Genomic DNA, 20,949 nt, shown 5'->3' on the forward strand with positions numbered 1-20,949 from the left:
TTGGAGAACATCATGCTGAGTGAAATAAGCCAATCAATGAAAGAGAAACACCACATGACCTCACTCATTTGTGGATGATAAAGAGCATTATAAACTGATGAACCAAAAGATAGATATAGAGACAGTATATCAACAAGTAGACTGTCAAATTACAGCGGGGAGGGGAGGAAGATCTGGGGGAGATAATAGATCAACCGAAGGACTTTTATACATACATATAAGTACAACCAATGGACACAAAACTCTGGGGAGGGAGGGGATATGTGGGAGGGAGGGAGGGGGACAAAAAAAATCAATAAAATATATTTAAAAAATAAATAAGTGTCTTATGTGGAATTTAGCACAAATGGGTTTTTACTGAAATATTTTATAGTTTCATTGATTCAGAGACCAAAACTTTTCACAACACCCCCCCCAAAAAAAAAACACAACACTCAAAGGTATGTCATTTTCTCAATAATAGGAAAATGTATTGTTACCTGTGCCTATGATAAAACTTGAATAACTGTTTCAGAGTTTGTTCTCATTAAGTTTACACAAGGAAAGTCTATTAAGCTTGAAAATTCAAAATACTTTTCTTTAGTATGTAATACAGACTACTCTAAAAATTATTTAGTTACACTAGATATTACAGCTATAAGTTATGTCCATTTTAATTCCTGGTTATTATATATTTGTTTCAGTAGTGTTTCCTTTTTCCAGACATTTAAACAGAAGAAAAATAAATTTATGTATCCAAAAATAAATAAAATTAATATAACCAAATTAGTGACTCTATTTTAGTGAAACCAAATATATAGTAAAGCTTTAAATCATTTGTAAAACCTTTTCATATTCATGTACACACAGTTTTTTTCAATATAAATGGGCACTACAGTATTTATCTATTCATAGAGAAAATTGAGGTTTTGAGAGTTAATGTCCAACAGTAGGAAGAAAAGAAACTAATATTTTGCTTCCAAATGAACCGAGCACTTTTTATGGTGTTTTCCCAGGTTATATTATTTTAAATAGATAATTTCCTGACAGTAATTTTGATCAAGCTATTGCTACATTATAAACATAACCATATATCTTACCAGTTCTTCTGGGGTTTGTTCCTTTATTTCCTTTATTCAAATGTAAATTGTTCACTATTTTTATATAATAACTAGAGGCCTGGTGCATGAATTCGTGCACGGGTGGGATCCCTCGGCCAGGCCAGTGATCGGGCCATTTGGGGCCATTTGGCCCAGTCCTCAGGTTGTCCATCCACAGGAGGCTGGCTGTGGGAGCACACTAACCACCAGGGGCAGCTCCTGCATTGAGCGTCTGCCACTTGGTGGCCAGTGGGCATTATAGCTGCCATTCGGTTATCTGGTCAAAACAGTCAGTTAGGTTTTTATATCTATCTATCTATCTATCTACCTATCTATAGATAGATAGATAGATAGATATAGATATAGATATAGATATAGATATAGATATAGATATATAGATATATAGATATATAGATATAGATAGATAATGCCCCAACATCCTCAATATCCTGCTTTTTACTGGCTGCTTTGCCCAGTCTCTTAGATATTCATGGTTGATTTTAATAATGATCTTCATCTTTTTTTTTTTTTTTTTTTTTTAGATACCTGAATTTGACAACTTGTACCTGGATATGAATGGAATTATACATCAGTGTTCACATCCTAATGATGATGATGTTCACTTCAGAATTTCAGATGATAAAATCTTTACTGATATTTTTCACTACTTGGAAGTGTTGTTTCGCATTATTAAACCTAGGAAAGTGTTTTTTATGGCTGTTGATGGTGTGGCTCCTCGAGCAAAAATGAACCAGCAGCGTGGACGGCGTTTTAGGTAAAACATTCATGTTTTATTTTAGGATACTATTTGATTAATAAAATATGTTATTTTAATGATAACTGACTTAACACAATGCATCTTCTGTTCATGTTTCTTTTTTCTTAAATTTTACCAGAAATGAAACTATATTTATAATGTACATTTTATCAATTAAGTAAAAAAATTAGTAATTCAAGTGAGGTTCATTTTTCAAAGCCTGTTGAAAGGTTAAAGTCGGTGGTGTGCAGGCAGGCTAAATAGCTATCTCAGGTGGTGAATAAAGAAAAATTGAATTTATTTAAGGAAAAGGGGTTGGAGAATGGGATATCCAAAGGATATCACTAAGCCAAAGGGTATTGGGTCCATGATGACAGCAAAAATATGCTTAGGACAGTGAAACAGAACGGCATAGAAGAAGAAGCAATAGGAAGATTTAGCCTGTGCTGCTTTGGCTCACTAAGAAGTCAGAGAAAAAGGGGCTTTGGAGACAGGTTCAGGGGGTTAGGCTGGGACGAGCTGCTGCTGTCCATTGCTCCCCTGGTTTCAGGTCTCATGGGATCCCTTTAGGGTTGGGGGATACGTGCCTGTGGGCAAATGGACAACGGTGTGCTCCTTGGAGGAAGAGTGTGCACCTGGGTTCTTTGTCCTGAGCGTATATCTATCTATTTTGCAGATGGCAACTTATGGGAGGGTCTTAATAGAATATTCATTAGCTTTCCAGATGTGATTTTCAGGGTTGTGATCTCCCTGAATGGTTAGTGCCAGGGCAAGGGGTCCTGAGGCACCCAAAGCATCACTTGTCTGGTTTTGCTCCTTTTCTGGGCATGGAACAGAGATATAACTGAGACCTAAATGTTATCTTTAGGGAGAAAATGGTCAGGGGTCTAAACTGCCTGACCAATGCTATGCTAGGCAAGGTTCTTGTTTACCCAGTTTTGCCCCTTGCTAGGCATTTGGGGCTTTCTGCCCTGGTGACTTTGTGTACCTGACCCATCATCCTTGCTCTGCTCATGTCTTACACCTGTGTTGTGCTCTATAAAGTTATTCTGTTGTTCCCTCACAAATTTTTTAAACATCTTATTGATAATTTGAAAATGGTAGTAGCCAAGAAAGCTTTTATAGTAGTATGTCTTGAGCTAGGAAACTGCAGAATGATCTGAGAGGCTGTCCTAATTAGAATATCATTGCTATTTTAATTTAATTCAACAAACATTTGTTGAATGCCCAAATTCTGGGTTAGCTGCTGACTCTGAGCATGAGTCCTGGACAAGTGAGTCTAGAAGGTGATTGACGGAGTTTGAGAAGAGAGATGAGTTAGGACATTTGATGTACAGGTTGGAACAAAAGTAAGTTTACAGTTTTTTCTATGGAAAATAATACATTAATAAATAATAATACAGCAACCTATAATAATAAAAGTGTAATATGCTAAATAGACCAGACAGCTGAATGACCTTCTGGACGAAGCCGGGGCTGAGAGGGTCAAGGCAAATCGCAAGGGCTACAAGGGCAGAGCCGCCCCTTGCACGAATTTCCATGCATCAGGCCTCTAGTAAACTGTTTTGCATACTCACAATTGTAAACCTACTTTTGCCCCACCCTGTATTATCAGCCCTGTGAGTTGGATTGTAGAAGTAAAAGGATGAAAAGAGATTATACACACACAGAGGGTTTTTAAAAGTCAAAATCCTGGACCTGTGAAATATTTCTGAATAACAGTGAGAGCATGCTGTGTCTTTGTTTGTGAGTAGCAGTGTTATTGAAATTAAAGGAAAGAAACCCTGAGTTTAGCATATTTAATGGATCATTAGCATAATGAATCCTTTACCACTGTGGTAAGTAAAGTAGTCCAAAGGGCACCTGCAGAATCAAATGTGGAAATCACCAAGGAACTTGAGAGTATGGTGGAAGCTATCAGTGAGAATGGAAGGTGGATGGTCAAAAATACTGAATTAAATATCAAAAGAGAAAAAAATACTGAATATAATGAAACCTCTGAAATCTTTGAACACAAGGACTGTCTCTCTTACTAAAATGTAGATTTCCAAATACTACCCAAGACTTTTTTAACCTGAATCTCTAACAATTGGGCCCTGGAAACCATTTTTACCTGATTCCCTGGTAAATGTTAAACTAGTTTTGGGGAACTACTGGCTGAAAAATGTAGTGTTGAGAAATAGTTACATAAGCCCACAGTATCAGTCAGTATTCAGTTGAAGATAATTAAATTCTAGCTATTTTAAGCAGAAAGGTCTATAATAGAGAGAATTAGGTGCCTCTGAAAGTTGTTCTAAGCCTAAAGGGTGAGAATATAAGTGAACCTTCAAGAATGACTTCCAGAACACACCATACAATTGATCCACCAGTAGGTGGCACTGCTGCTACTACTGAGGAAGGTGAGTTCCGAGGCCCCCACCAGAAAAGGTGGTTCCAGGAACTTACACCGTTATTGTATTTCAGATATTAACAAACTACCATCTGAGCTGTTGGCTCCAAGAATACATTGCTTTAGTTAAAATTCAGCAATCAAGACGCTAACACTGAATATGTTAGCTCTAAGAGCCCCAATGTACCTGCTTCATCTGTAGCAAGAAGCAGATGCCCTGAACCTTGCTTTTCAGCACTTACTAAGCTGCTGAATATTGAGATCTACTGATGAAACACACACATATACACAACTCCAGTATCTCAGCTGGCATGCAGACCATCACACTTCTACCTTCTAAACTGTTTTGGAGGCATCTGACTGATAAAATCTAAGTAATGTCCAGAAACCTCACTGCAGGAAAGCACAGGAGTTTAACTTTTTTAGCTTTCTAGCCTCTCCAGTATGAGAACGCCAAGTAGGAATAGAATAGATGAGGACCAATTCACCATCAACACCAAACACATTTATTATAAATGCTATGCTGGCATCGAGTGCTCCAAGTGCCCCAAATCCCCCATCTCATTCTCCACAGCGACTACTTTCTCTATTCATAATCTTTAATCATTATCTTTCCATATCTCTTACTTTAAAATCTGCTGTCTCTGGCCTTCATCCCCACCATTCCACTGAAACTAACAAGATTACTAATAGAATCCTTACAGGAAAATCTAAAGAATAATTCTGTACATCACTTAATTTTTCTACAGTATTTTAACAGAGTTGACCTTTCTTTTTTGGACTTCCTTTCTGTTACGTAGCACACTGACTGCACATTCTTAGTCTCCTTGTTATCCTCTCTTCCTCTGCTTATTCTTAAATATTGATGTTTCTTAAGGCTCTATCCTGGGTTTTGAATGATCATATCCAATGACTTTAATTACTGTATCTGTATTGAGGACTCTCAAATGTATCTTTCTGGTAGATATCTCTCCAGAGCTCTCTATCCATATTCCTACTAAATGTTTCCTTTTGGATACCACAGTTATATTTCAGGTTTAACATGTTCAGAACTGAATGAACTCTTCTTTGCCTTAAAACTGCCTTCATTACATCTTGCTTATTTTTTTAAAAAAGTTTTTATTGATTTCAGAGAGAAATAGAAACATCAATGATGAAAGAGAATCATCTCATCAGTCTGTTTCCTCCTGCACACCTCCTAATGGGGCCCAAGCCCACAACCCTGACGGGTGGCCTGACTAGGAATTAGACTGTGACCTGCTGGTTCATAGGTCAATGCTCAACCACTGGGCAACACAGGCTGGCTATCTTGCCTATTTCAGTGAATAACACCACCATTCAAATAACTGCTCAAACCAAAAATCCAAGAGCAACTCGTTTTCTGATCTCTTAAAAATTCTTCATATCCACTTACATATTTTCATCTTACTGCTACTATCTGAGCTTAGGCCACCATAATCTATGACCTAGATTACTTTAATAATCTTACCCTGTGCCTTGCCTAACATTCTATTATAAACACATTAAACATTATGGCTATTTAATTTTTTGTTTTCATACTAGATTTTCTTTTATTTTATGCCAGAATTTGGCACATAGTAACAAATAACCACTTGTTCAACCTAAGAGCGAAGGGAAGAAAAAAAGGACAGAACGGCTTTCATTGGAGAGATTACAAATGAGTTGATAAATTAAAAGCTTTTGTTATATAGAAGGGGTTGGTGAGAGAGAGGTTTACTATGAAGAAAAGTTTATCACAGAAATAGAATTCCACAGAGCATAGTAACAAGGTTATAGAAAATATACATAAAGCAGAGTTTCCTATCTTACTTGCCATGAGAAACTGGATAGTAGCTGGGATGCTTCTATTCAAACCTAGGTTCCTTTGACTCTAAAACTCATGTTCTTCCTAGGAAATCTGATTGCTCTAAATGTGAGATGATTTTAACAACCGTTGCCATTCATTTTATTAAGCTTTTATTTTAAACTACAGTCCTGGTGCACAAAATTCATGTATGGGGGTGGGAAGGGAAGTATCCCCTTAACCCAGTCTGCACCCTGTCCAATCATGAACCCGATCCTGGGCCCAAATTGGCAGTCAGACATCCCCCTCACAATCCTGGACTGCTGGTTCCTAACCACTCACCTGCCTGATTGCCCCCAAGTGCCCCCCCCACACACACCTACCAGCCTGATCATCCCTAAAAGCCTCTGCCAGCCTGCTTGATCACCCCTAATTGTCCCCCCCACCGGCCTGATTACCCCTAACTGCCTCTGCCTGCTGGCCTGATCAACCCTCACTGCCCACCCTGCTGGCCTGGTCACCCCTAACTGTCCCCCCTGCCAACCTGGTTACCCTTTGCAGCCTGCTATTCATACATTTGTTCATCCCTCACCCCCCTGCTGGCGTGGTCGCCCCACCGAACCGGTCATCCATGTGGTTGTTTCAGTCATGATGGCCCCTGACTTTATATATATATATATATATATATATATATATGAATGATGATTTTATGAGGAAACCTATATATACATTACAATTTTATAATTATTTTTATATAAATTCTTAGAGATCATGTTAATGTGCTTCTTTTTTGATATTATTAAATGTATATACAATGTGAGGGAAAAGTAGATTTACAGCTGTTCATATGGAAAATAATACAATAATTAATAAGTAATAATACAGTAATAAACTTTTTTACTTACAACTATAAACCTACTTTTGCCTATATAATGAAAGTTTAATGCTGAATTTTTGAGCTTGTTCTCAGGATGAATTTTCTGTTTAATAGTGATAAGAAAAGAATTACTTGCCCTGGCTGGTATGTCTCATTGGATTGGGTGCCTTCCTGGGTTCTGAATAATTGCTGGTTCGATTCCCGGCCAGGGCACACGCCTGGATTGTGGGCTTGATCCCTGGTGAGGAGGGTGTGCAGGAGACAGCCAATCAATGTTACACTCTCACATTGATGTTTTTCTCTTCTCCCTTTCTCTCTCTCTAAAATTTAATAAACTATCCTTTAAAAAAAAGAAAGGGATTACTTTATAATAAGTATTTGTAATCTGCCAGTTTTATACTATTACAATGTTGTAAGAAACTTTGAAACCTGTGAAGTAATTTTGTGAATTTGTTTATTTTTTTATCTCTGTTGTTGAAAGTATTACAAATGGCATCCTTTTTTTCCCATTGCTCCTTCTAACCTATACCTGCCTCTTGCCCCAGGCCTTTACCACACTGTTGTCAGTGTCCATGGGTTTTGCATATATACATATAAATTCTTTGGTTAATCTCTTCTCTTCCACTTTCATTTTAGTAAACTAAGATTTAAGACAATGTCAGAAAAAAGAATGAATTTTGTTCATAGGTCAATCACAATTCATACTTAAGTAGCTATATGACTCTGCTTAGCTGATACCAATGACAGAGACTAAACATTGTAAGCAAGGCCATCTGAGCAGCTTCACCATGGAATCACCTGCCACTCCCTGCAGATCACTGGAATAGCATTCAAATGCAAATGAACACATTCTTTAGCTGAAGACTCCCGGCCATTCACGTAAACTTGTTATCATTACCATCTAGTTTCTGCCTCACAGCGGGGAATTTCAAAAGCTGCTTAGAATGACTTGGGAAACCAGTTTTAATTGATCTCCCAGTTAATCTCCATATTTTTAAAGCTCATTCTGTACATCAGGGGTGTCGAACTCAATCAGAGAAGGGGCCAAAATCTAAAATCCAGCCTAAATCGCGGGCCGAATGGTTTACTGAACAGTCATAAACTGACAATGTTAACCAGAAATGTGAATTTAAAATGAGTGGAACAATCTTTTCCTTAACAGTGCTGTTAACCAACTCACATGCTATCAAGCAAAACAGTAATATTGGTATCAAGCAAAACAGTAATATTGGAATGTACCTAAAATGCTCATTGTTTTGTTTTCTGGCTAGATGTCGACACCGTTTTCCCCGGATCAATGAGTCAATGTTCGGTTTTATTTCTTGGGCTGTAGCAACCCGCAAAACAGCATGGAGGTTGTCATCAGTAATGCGTGATCTGTGCTTGTTTTTGTTCAGATTCATTATTGAAAACATCTGTTCACAAAGATAGGTGCTCCCGAACATAGATAGAATACGGGCAGCATGAAGTCGGAGCTCTGGCATTGAGTCGGGGCAGTAGAGGGTAGAAGTCCTCAATTTCAACATCCTGAAACCTTGATTTCAGGCCACTGTCAGACTGAAGCTCGATTATCTCCATCTGAAGGTGATGGGGCACATTGTTGACATCAACTGTAAAAGGATTGGCAAAGATGTCAAAGCCTGAGTGCTGTGTTCTAAAGTCAGAGAAGCGCCGCTCAAATTCACTTAGTAAACGGCTAACTTTGGTAGCCAGCCGACTGCAAGGAAAAGTACCAGAAATAGTGGTTGAGATACTCAAACAAACGGGAAAGTGGGCAAGATTGTCCTGTTCCAGTTGGGACTTCCATAGTTGAAGTTTACGCTGGAATGCTGTGATCATGTCAGACATCTTCGTGATGACTTGTTTGCGTCCCTGCAGCTTCAGATTCAGTTGGGCGAGATGCTCGCATATGTCACACATCATAGCAAAATCACATAGCCAGGCGGGATCCGACAGTTCAGGCAAGGGCTTTCCTTTACTTTCCATGAAAAGAGCAATTTGTTCTCTGAGCTCAAAAAATCTTTTGAGGACTGCGCTCTTGCTCAGCCATCTTACTTCTGCGTCTCCATGCTCTGCACCCACCTCCTGTAAAAACTGCTGGAACTGGCGATGATTCAGGCCACGTGCCCGTATAAAGTTAATAGTTTTAATGGCTGTGGTCATTATGTCATTCATGTCCAGAACTTTTCCACACATAGCCTCTTGGTGGATAATGCAATGATAAGTAATCAAGGGTGTGTGGCAGTGACTTTTTTTGCATTCTTTTCTTCATTAGTCCAACCAAGCCTTTCTTTTCTCCGCACATTGAAGGTGCGCCATCGGTAGTTAGCCCCACCAACTTTTCCCAGGGTAATTTAAAATTATTTATAGATTTCTCCACAGCCTCAAATATATCTCTACCAGTCGTCGTCCCATGCATGGCAGCTACATCCAAAAGTTCCTCAGTGACAGAGAGGTCGGTCTTCGTAGCACGTATAAAGATGGACAGCTGCGCTGTATCAGTGTTGTCTGTGCTTTCATCGATACCAAGTGAAAAAGCGAGATAACTGCATGCCTGTTCGGCCAGCTGTGATGATAGATTTCCTGAGAGTTCTTGAACTCTATCTACAATGGTGTTTCTTGACAAACTGACATTTTGAAAACTCTGTATCTGGTCTGGGCATACTTGCTCACACACTTTTAGCATACATTGCTTCAAAAAGGCACCCTCTGAAAAACACCTTGAAGTACGGGCAATTTCTTCAGCCACTATAAAGCTTGCTTTCACTGCAGCATCATTTTTCGCTGTAGCCTTTGTAAACATTTGCTGCTGTGATTGTAGTTTGCCTTTTAGTTCTTTAACAATTTTATGCTTTTCTTCCAAAGTATATTTGCCATACTTAACATTATGTTTGGTGTCAAAATGACGACGTATATTGTACTCTTTCATCACCGACACTGTCTCATAACACAATATACACACTGGTTTGCCCTCTCTAAGCACAAACATGTATTCGTTTTCCCATTTGTTATTAAATTGTCTGCCTTCACCATCAACTTTTCTTTTCCTGGACATTTTGGAATCAATATTGGCAGTAAAAGATGTAGTTTATTGGAAATCTGCGTTAGAAGGAAAAAGTTGAAAATTGCACAGGGATAGCTTGATTTGGCAGATGGAGTGGAGAAAAAAAGAGTCAGTCAATAAATGCCTGGCTGGGTACAGATAGCAGATTCTGTTGCGATTTTTATGCCTGCACTTTATGCCAGGAACTGGCAGCTTCTGCTGTGTATTTTTTATGCCCGCACACTCACTCTCTCCTCTGCTCTGCCACCCGCACAACCACATCGGATGCCGGACTATAGGTCACGCCTCCTGAATCTCGCGTGACTTGTTATCTATGCGCATGCGTAATAGATAGCAAGTACGGCGGCCCGGCGAGGCGGCGGCGAGATCACAAGCCTCCTATGTCACCGCGAGTCATTGTGATGGAATGCAGCGGAGTGCAGTGATGACAGCGTGGTGCGGGCCACATTGCAAGGCCTGGCGGGCCGGATTTGGCCCGCGGGCCTTGTGTTTGACATGTGTGCTGTACACACAAAAGAGTTTTAAGCACAGCCCAAAACTATGCGCACTCGTTTTGAACTGGCCTTTTCCTTTACATGAGCACAGAAATTCACCCTTGAGCTCTTCTCCCATACCTGATGCTGCTAGGGACCCGATGCTGGCCCAGGCCCCCGGAGTGAGGCTGCTGCTGCCGCCACTGCCCCAGCCACGCTACTCAGGCGGCCCCCAAGGAGGAAGCCCGGGTCGCCCCAGCGGCTTTTCAACTCCACCTCCTCTTCTCCAGGCAGCCAGCAAATTAACCCAGGTGCCTGCTCCCTGAGCAAGGCCACCACTGTCCAGCTGCGCTCCAACGTGCAGACTGAGCCCCTCGGAAGCCCCCCCTCCGACCCAACGTCGCCAGGGGGCCCCACACCACCACGCTAGCCACACTTCGCCAGCTCCATCCTGGGGTGCCATGTTGCCCGCCGATACCAAACTCAGACCTGGGAAAGGCTCACTTTCCGCAGGTGAAGCAACGGCTCACGCCGCTCACCTCGTCCTGGGAGAGGCTTCCATTCCTCTCCTGATATGAGGGTCCTTCTAGGGCCCTCCTGGGAGGTCAGAACGTCTTCTGATCCTCCTGCTCGTGGTCTTATGGCACGTCTGCCAGACGTATTCGGGCACCAATTCCATGAGTTTTACGTCCCTCCAGAGCGCTCACACAAGGACAGACAAACACACACCGACCGCGGCCAGTCAGGCTCTCCAGATCGGGGTCCCTCAATGGTCCTAGCTGGTGATCCCGGACGAATTCCCCCATATGTTACGCCCAGATTTTATGATCCCCAAGGACCAACAGGGAGCCAATTCCGATGCAATAAACAAAAGAGCCTTTTCCATGTTAGCATGGGCTCTGTCCCACTCACACCAACAGCATGGCAGAAGAGAGCGAATTTCGCCCAGTCCAGGGGTTTTACTCCAGTCGGTGGTGATGTCACTGCCTTGGCTAACCCTGATTGGGCTGAGTCCAATTACAAAATGGAGGATAACTCCGCCCTGCCCCACAGTGGAGTCAGGAGCTCATCCTCGCCTCGCCCTGCCCTCTCATTACTTTCCTTCATCTTTCCCATTTGTGACATGTTTCTTTGTCTCCTGATTTTGGCTGATGGAGTGGCTTTGTGTGGTAGGTGACCTATAGGGTCCAGTAGTTCAGCTTCCCCAATCACCTGAAGTGGTCGCTTTTGGTATATCCCTTTGTGGGATGAGTGCAAAGTCTTAGTGTAATTAAGCCTTGATTGCTGTTGGTACTCTGGGAGGAATTGATCTCCAGGCCAATTGTCTGTGAGGACCCGCTCTGTCTATAAAGGAAGAACTGCTGCACTGGAGACACGGTTTGGTTCAGTGGGGCTTTGGTGCTCACTGAGCCTGTCTCCCGAATATGTCACTTATGGGTGTGAGGGGTTGAAACTGACCACTAGGAACACTGGCTTCTGGATCACTAATAGGGTACAGTTCATTTGCTTGGGACTTGTTGGTTTTGTTGCTGGAGCTTTGTTGCTGGAGCTGCAGTTTATTTCATTAAGCTGCCACAATACCAGCCATTTATATGCAAAAGCAGTTGTGTGTTGCCTGGGCAAGTCGGTAGAATCTGCGGGCGAGGCCTCAGGGCAGGGTCTCAGGGTGAGGCAGGGTCTCAGGACATCACTAGGTTGGGGCATGGCTAACAGCAATGGCTGTCCCAGCGCCTCCCACTCCCCGTCCCCCCGTCCCCCGTCCCCCCTCCCCCCCCCCCCCCCCCCCCCCCCGCGTTTCCAAGTCCTGGCTTCCCTGTGATCCATTGCAGTAAACAATGGTTGCTGGGGGCACCTCTGCAAGAGTCACCCTCACTTCCGACCGATGGCCAACAGACCAGCTTCTCCCCGTAGTCGTCTGGGTCCCCCACGTGACCCCAAAAACTTGATTTCAAAGTGATAGGGAGCTTGTTTCCTTTTGGGTTGAAAAGAAAAGCTGGGCGCCCAGTCGCCCGCCAGCAGCCCGATTCATCACCAGCCTGATTCGCATGTCTTCATACCTAGGCTTCTCAGCATTGCGTGTCTCCATACCTAGGCTTCTCAGCGTTTCAGTGTTTGTGCTCCTTTCTCTTTCAGCCAACCTTCCCGTGGTTTTGGATGATAGATGTCCTTTATATTAGTTTTAATTTTTAAATTGTTGTGGGAGTGACAGACCAGTTGCTCACCTACGCCACCATCTTGGTTCTTGCACAACTTTTTTTTATATCATTTTCATCTATTGATGGTCATTTGAGCTGTTTCCACATCTAAGCTGTTGTAAATTGTGCTGCTATGAACAAAGAAGTGCATATATTCTTTCTGACTAGTATTTTGGGTTTCACAGGATATATTGCTAGAAGGGGATCACTGGGTCAAATGGCAGTTCCATATTTAATTTTTTGAGGAAATGCCATATTATTTTCCATAATGGCTACACCAGTCTGCATTCCCACCAGCAGTGTACTAGGGTTCCCTTTTCTCCACATTCTGTCCAGCACTTGTTATTTGTTGATTTGTTGATGGTAGCCATTCTGACAGGTGTGAGGTGATAATAACTCATTGTTGTTTTAATTTGCATCTCTGATGATTAGTAACTTGTAAGATTGAGATAATGCTCTGATTGAGATAGTGCTCAGGATAATGGCAGTTTTGCACCTTATTTAAATTCTGTGTATGTAGATGGAAAGGGGCTACATGCTAGGCAACTTGATAAGCTCATAGAAGGTCTGCATGGCAGCCTTGCAAAGTTGGATACCTAAAGTAACCACAAAAGGATGATCTGAAATTAAAACTTTTTAACTAAAAGCAATTTATGGTAAGTAGTCATGTCCCAGCATGTTCTTTGACAGAGGTCAATCTTTATCCTAACTAAGCCTGTCTATTATCTTTTTGCATATTTGATAACGTATCGTTGGAATGTCAAAGTAATTTTCTTTTTTCTGGACCCCTCAAAGCACAAGCACAGCTATCCTGTACCCACCAATTTAAAAGAAATATGTATCTATCGTTTTGCTTCTTATCTAATCCCAGAGGTTTCCCTGCTTTGTATTTCCCACTTCCCTAATCTATCACCAATGGATTTCATTTAACCCACATACACATTCTCTTTTGATTGTATTATAATGTATAAAATAAGGTGCAAAACTGCCATTCGCTGGAGCATTATCTCAGTCTATTGAGATTTTGGTCCTGTTAATTGTCAACAGTTTCAAATAAACTCATAAAAATTCTTCACAGGTTTGAATGTTCTTTATGTTGACAGTGTTCTACTTCTATAGTCCTTATTTAAAAATAATAATAATAATAATTCTTTAAAAACAAACAGTCCTGAGACTGAAAACTTGTATTGTTTTGAACCTTAAAATTGATGAATTAGTATTTTAGTTATAAAAGCATCTCATTACAATTTACTTTATAAAAATATATTTGCTTTTCCCCAGGAAGTTTAAGATATTTTTCCCCTTTTCATTTAAGGTCAGCAAAGGAGGCAGAAGACAAAATAAAAAAGGCAATAGAAAAAGGAGAGACTCTTCCTACAGAGGCTAGGTTTGACTCCAACTGTATTACACCAGGTAATTCCCTAAGAGATTGAAAGTGTAAATTTTAATTTTTGAAATGTAATTTTTTTCTAGCCTTTATGTATTTTGTCTTTAGGATTCCATTTGCTTTATTTTTTTAATGGTGTCTCCTCATGAGATGATTTGGTCATAGTGCTCTTGAGAAAACCCACTATAGGGATTAGTAGATATTGATAAGAGCAAGTGTAGACTGGATTCTTCCAGATGCACAGAATTTCAGATCTAAAAGGAACTTACAAGATTCGTCTTATGGCTGCCATTTATTTGTATGAAAAAGTGAGGTGTGGCTCATCCAGGTTTATGTAGCTACCTTGTTGTATTCCAAATAAGAAACCTATTCTTCTAGTTCAGAGTGCTTACTACTTTACATCTAATAGGCATTTAAGACTTCTATGACTTTAGGATAAATGAATTTACCAGTATTACAATTATAATTATATTGTCAGACAAAGCTCTAGGAAGTACAGAGTATATATTACAGCAATATACTCTGTACTTCCTAGAGCTTTGTCTGACAATATAATCCTCTGCTTTGAAAGAAAAAAATCTTAAAATTTTACTTTCTCATGAATTATTTACTAACTCTGAGAATTTTCTTTTTCAGTAAGTGCCCTAATCACACATTGCTTGATTTTATAACCAGTTTTATCCTGATTGTGGTTTAAGTTTCAGACTGTATTGCTTTGGCTATTTTCCATCTGGACTTTTCATAAAACATAATCATGTAGACTTAGTTTCCAGATTTATAATAATTTTGCAGGTTAACAGTGGCAATAATAATAGTGCCTTTCTTGTTACTATTAGCAATCTAATTGAAGTTGCAATACTTATGACAAAAACTTCAGAATCCAGTGAGGAACTAGAAGATTGAAGTTTGTTAGACAGTTGAAACTGCCCTTGTGTGAAAGTATTTGCAGCAGAATCCTGAGGCAGTGGTGACATTTCTTGACTTTCTCTGTGGGACGTTAACTTCCTTTAAGGATAACCAGTGAAATTAGAAACAATGATGATATTTGATAGGGAAAGGTATGGCATTACTTGTTTTATTAAATATGGAAGAAGCTTTTGTCTGCCTTTGGAGATCTTAGCTATTCTATAGATAATAAGATGCATTTTCATGTCACTGGGAATACACCTTTTTTTATGTCTTTCTTAGATTAAACTTTTAAAAACTTTTTATTTATAGGGACTGAATTCATGGCCAGGTTACATGAACATCTGAAGTACTTTGTAAATAAGAAAATTTCTACAGACAAGTCATGGCAAGGAGTTACCATCTATTTCTCAGGCCATGAGGTTATTATCTTTTTTATTTATTTAAAGAGTTTTAAAATTTTAATTTCTAATGCATATCATATTACTCAAATTTTGAAAACATTATATTTAGACTCCTGGAGAAGGAGAACATAAAATCATGGAATTTATCAGATCCGAGAAAGCAAAGCCAGATCATGATCCAAACACCAGACACTGTCTTTATGGTTTAGATGCTGACTTGGTAAGTATAATTGTTGTTATAACCTTATGCCATTGTAGTTAAATATTTGAGATATTTAGTCTTTATGTAAGAAGCTTTCTGTCTGTGCAAACAAATATTGGAGTCAAAATAATGATTGCTATTTCTGCCATTAATAAAAACAATTGAAAAATGAGTTCTTTTGCCACATATGATGAGCTGGTCTCTTTGTAGTTAATGTTCACACCTGACTAACCCTAAATGTTAAAATTTTTCTAAGAATGACCTGCTGAGATCAGGGTAAGAGGCCCTTTTTACCCACATGCTTAATATATAACTTTTAATACCATGCAATTTGATAACTCCATGACCCAACTAACTTGACTAGACCTCTTTTAAGTTTTTATTGTGGAAATTTTCAAACAAAAACAAAAGTAGAGCAAACAGTATTGTGATCCTGCTCGTGTCCTTTATTTAAATAACTTTCAACTTCTTTCCCTACCCATCTGTCTCCTTTTTCCTTCTCTGGATTCTTGAAGCATATCCCAGACCTTATATCATCTAATTTATAACTATTTCTCTAAAGAGGTTTATTTAAAAAAGTAATGCCATAATTTCACATAAAACAAAAATTAATAATCACTGTTTAATATGTAAATAACCAGTTAGTATTCTCATTTCTCTGATTGCTGCATAAATGTTTTATTTTGGTTTTTTTGAATCAGTACTGAAATAAAGAAAACAGTATACATTGTAGTTGGTTGATATATCTCACTAGACTAATGTGCTTTGGGGATTAGAATACTAAGTAATGAAAATGCCCTTTTCCAGTTTTTTCTGAGTTTTTATATACTAGAGTATCCTGGCCTCCAGAACAGTCCTGTTTTCTGCTATTGGAAAAGCTTCTGACTTTAATTTCTTACCCATTCTCCTCTGACAATGGAAATGTATGAAAACCAAGAGAAGGTTTTTTGGATTTTTTAATTTATTTTTTTGATGGGGGTGGGCACAGTGAGTGTCTAAAGTCATGTGAATATAAACATTTTTTCTTAGAATAGTGCATTCACTTTAACCCCATTCATAACCTATAAATGGATCAGATTTTGATATTTCTATATTTAATGTGCTAACAAGTTGTTTTATTTTCCTTAAATAATCATGTTCTCTATATAAACATATTTTTTTATTTAGTTGCTTTTGTGAAACTGATACTATAAAAAGTGAGAGAATAAAAACATTTCTTTATCATTTTTCAACAGATTATGCTTGGATTAACAACCCACGAAGCACATTTTTCTCTTTTAAGGGAAGAGGTTCGGTTTGGTGGCAAAAAGACACAAAGGTAAATCACACTCCATATATGTTGGAAGAAAAAACAAATTAAATTAAGAATAGTAGCCCTACACAGATATCTGATCTGTAAATATTTTTTCCCATTCTGTTGATAGTCATTTGAATCACAAAATTTTTTATTATGATGAAGTCAAACTTATATTTTTGTTTTCTGTACTTTTAGTGTAATGTCCATGAAATCATTGAAAAATACAGTGTTCTAAAGCTTTTTTCCATTTTATTTTAGGAGTTTTATAGCTTTAGCTCTTACATTTAGGCCCTTAATCCATGTTGAACTAACTTTTATATATAGTATAAGGTAAAGGTCCAACTTTATTCTTTAGCATGTGGATATCCAGTTTTTCCACAACCACTTGTTGAAAAGATTATCTTTTCTCCAATGAATGGTCTTAGCCCTCTGGTCGAAAAGCACTTGACCATATATATGCAAGGGTTTATTGCTTGGCTCTGTAGTCCATTCCCTTGGTCTGTTTGTCTGTTTTGGTCACTGTAGCTTAAAAGTAAGGAAGGGTATGAGACCTCCAACTTTGTTCTTTTTCAGGTTTATTTTGGCTTTTATTTGGGAGAGGGTAATCTGAGATACTATTTTTTAGGACAGATTTTTTTATTTTTGTTTAAAAAAAATCCTTGAAATTTCATTAGCGACAGCATTGAATCTGTTGATTCTTTTGGGCAGTATTTACATCTTGATATTAAGTCTTCTAATGCATTAACATGTGGTGTCTAATTTTTTCCATCTGTTTTTCGTAATTTTAGTGTACAACTCCATTGCCTCTTCTTTTTTCTTCTTATATTTAAAAAAAGCAAACACAAAATATAACCACCATGCTGTACATTTCATCCCCAGGACTTATTTAACCTATAACTGGAATTGGTATCTTCTGACCACCTGCACTCATTTTCCTCTCCTCACCCTACCTCTGAGTACTATAAGTCTGTTCTCTGTGTCTCTGAATTTGTTTTATACTTCTGTTTTTTCCTTTTGCCTCCTTGGTCAAGTTTATTACTAAGAGTTTCTTTTTGGGGGGTATAATTGTTTCTTAATTTTCTTTTTAGTTTCTTTGTTAATGGTGTGTAAAAGCACAACTGACTTTTGTATATTGATCTGCAGCTGTGCTGAATTTTTGTTTTTTTGCACTAGTAGCTCTTACTGTAATCCTGTGGGATTTTTTTAAATATATATATATATATATATATGTGTGTGTATATATATATATATATATATATATATAGAGAGAGAGAGAGAGAGAGAGAGAGAGAGAGAGAGAGAGAGAGAAAGAATATGCCATCTGTAAATAGAGGTATGTTTTTTCTTTTTTTCTAATTCAGATGCCTTTTATTTGTTTTTTCGCCTAAGTGCCCTGGCTAGGACTCACAGAATAATGTTGTAGGACTATCAGAATAATGAATAACTATAGTGAAAATGAGCATCTTGTCTTGTTCATGTTCTTAGAAAGAAAGCTTTCAGACCATTAAGTGTGATGTTAGCTATGGGTTGTTGTTTTTTTTTGTGTGTGTTTTTGTTTTGTTTTGTTTTGTGTGTTTTTTTTAACTATGGGTTTTTTATAAATTCCATTTATGATGTTGAGGTTTCCTTTTATTCCTACTTTGCTAACTATTTTTTATCATGAAAGGGTGTTGAATATTGACAGATTTATTTCTGCTAAATGATTGTGTGGTGGTTTTTTCTTTATTACTGTAGTGTATTACATAAACTTTTTTCTTATAATGAATCATGTTTGCATTTCTGTGATAGACCCCTTGCTATTGGTATATAATCTTTTTAATATGCTGTTGTTAACTTGTATTCTTGAAGTTAAACTTAGAGTGTAGGCTAATACCAGTAATATAGACCTTTATACGAAGCCAGGGAAAGATAAGAAAAAGTGATGCTGCCTTAGCATTGAAGACTTGTACTGTACTGTAGTAGATATAAAAGTATATATTCACTTATCTGTCTGCTGTCTGCTGGTGGGCCACAGCCTTAAATGGGACAGATGCCATGGTTTCTTATATCTATTATGTATTATTTAGGCTTTCTTAATTCTGAGTCCTTCCATAAAAAACATAATATAAACCAATTATTTTGAACTTCATGCTATATGTATTATAATTGCAATTATATATTTATCTTTACCCTGCAGCTTTCATATAAATTACATGCCCTGAGTATAATAATTGTCTTCTCATAAGTTTTATTTTAAGTTTTGCTACATTTTTAAACTTAAAAAATATAATTAACTCTAAGCATACACACACACACACACACACACACACACACACACACACAAATAACTCTGTTTATCATCTAATTACAGGGTATGCGCACCAGAAGAAACCACATTTCACCTCCTACACTTGTCTTTGATGAGAGAGTATATTGATTATGAGTTTTCAATGTTAAAAGTAAGTATTAATATAGCTGTGGACCAAAGATGTATATGTAGAAATTTTCATAGGACTTGACTTTTTTTAATCTATTTTACTATAGGATAAGATCCCATTTAAATATGATATTGAAAAGATAATAGATGATTGGATTTTGATGGGATTTCTTGTTGGCAATGATTTTATCCCCCATCTACCTCATTTACATATTAATCATGATGCACTTCCTCTTCTTTATGGAACATATATTACCATCCTGCCAGAACTTGGGGGTAAGCAGAATTTAATATTCATTTGGGGCTACTTTAACTTAACACTCCACTAATTCTAAAAATGTGACTCAGTTTATTAGATTATAGCATGCATAACTAAAGTAGGAAAAAAGGGGCTTCTTTTGATCTAAGGCTCCAAGCTTTGTTGGTTTTTGGTTTCAGTAGTTCATAAACAAAATGACCAGAATTATGCATTGTCATTTATTAATAACTAATCTCTGCCTTTAAATTATTTAAGAAACTCGGTAGAAGTTGTTGGTTTCACTTAGTTCTTTTACATTTAAACATAGGAATTCAGTTTTTTTTAAATGGGTTAAGCATTAGAGTAATATCAGGGAAGGATTTTTCAATTAGGAAATTCACAAACTGGTGATACTGAATAAAGCAACGGAGTAGTGGGAAATCAGTCCTTTTCTAAAGGTAACATCAAATGAACAATGGATATATTCTAGAATGTACTTACTAGCAATTTAATTAACTGTTACTGTGGATTGGACAGGTGGGAGGAGGATTATTACATGAATCTGGTATTTTTATGTTTTTCTTCAGTTGTTACTTATTGTATATTATAGTAATAGCAAGTTATAGAATCCAACATTGAGTGTTTTTCTTTGATTAGAATATCAACTTGCAACATTTTATAAAAAGAATTTTGTAGAATTGTTTAGAAAAAAAGCTTTTAGTGCTAATTTAGATTTTGTTCCTTTTAGGTTATATTAATGAAAGTGGGTATCTCAACTTACTCCGATTTGAGAAATACCTTGTGAAATTATCAGATGTAAGTAACCTGAACTTTTTGTTTTCTTATCCCAAGTTAGCTATAAATGGTCAGTAAGCAATTATATAATACCAGAAGAAATTTTTTTTGTAATTATAATACTATTGGTCATTCTGTATAAATATTTTATCTAAATTATTTTTATTTGATTATTTTTTATTTTCAGATAGTAGATGAAATTTCCCTGTGCATAAAAAAGTAGCATTCTCAGGATTTCTATTTCCCAGAAGTAGTCCATGTTAAAAGTTTAGTTTGTATTCTTCCAGAAAATACTTAAATGATTTTTAAGTTAATTTAAATATTCCTATACAGTTTGATCGGGAGCACTTCAGTGAAGTTTTTGTGGACCTAAAGTGGTTTGAAAGCAAAGTTGGCAACAAGTACCTCAATGAAGCCGCAGGTGTTGCAGCAGAAGAAGCCAGGAACTACAAGGAAAAGAAAAAATCAAAGGTGTTCATTTTTTTAGGTGTCCTTTAATTTTTTTAGCTGTAAAAGTAAAACTGATATTCCTTGTTTTTCTTCTTTCCTATGGTTTTGGGTTGCTTTATTTCATTTTCATTTCTTCTCTATGGACATTTAAAACATTGTTTTGGTTTCTCTTTCTCTATTAGATCCTATCATTTAATCTTTTTAAAAATCGTTTTA

General features: G+C 37.7%; 1 protein-coding gene across 6 annotated transcripts in view; it reads left to right on the forward strand.

The window, feature by feature from the left end:
* Positions 1 to 20,949, forward strand: part of XRN1 (5'-3' exoribonuclease 1) — a 207,972-nt gene that overhangs the window by 31,098 nt on the left and 155,925 nt on the right. For all 6 annotated transcript variants that reach the window (XM_036447787.2, XM_036447784.2, XM_036447785.2 and 3 more), the window contains exons 2-10: positions 1,622 to 1,854; positions 13,954 to 14,051; positions 15,244 to 15,353; positions 15,445 to 15,555; positions 16,773 to 16,855; positions 19,185 to 19,272; positions 19,358 to 19,526; positions 20,237 to 20,304; positions 20,617 to 20,754. In XM_036447787.2, the coding sequence (XP_036303680.1) occupies positions 1,622 to 1,854; positions 13,954 to 14,051; positions 15,244 to 15,353; positions 15,445 to 15,555; positions 16,773 to 16,855; positions 19,185 to 19,272; positions 19,358 to 19,526; positions 20,237 to 20,304; positions 20,617 to 20,754 (1,098 nt within the window). The remainder of the gene's footprint in view (positions 1 to 1,621; positions 1,855 to 13,953; positions 14,052 to 15,243; positions 15,354 to 15,444; positions 15,556 to 16,772; positions 16,856 to 19,184; positions 19,273 to 19,357; positions 19,527 to 20,236; positions 20,305 to 20,616; positions 20,755 to 20,949) is intronic.

Source organism: Pipistrellus kuhlii, unplaced genomic scaffold (assembly GCF_014108245.1).
Source record: "Pipistrellus kuhlii isolate mPipKuh1 unplaced genomic scaffold, mPipKuh1.p scaffold_m20_p_2, whole genome shotgun sequence".
NCBI classification, from domain to species: Eukaryota; Metazoa; Chordata; class Mammalia; order Chiroptera; family Vespertilionidae; genus Pipistrellus; species Pipistrellus kuhlii.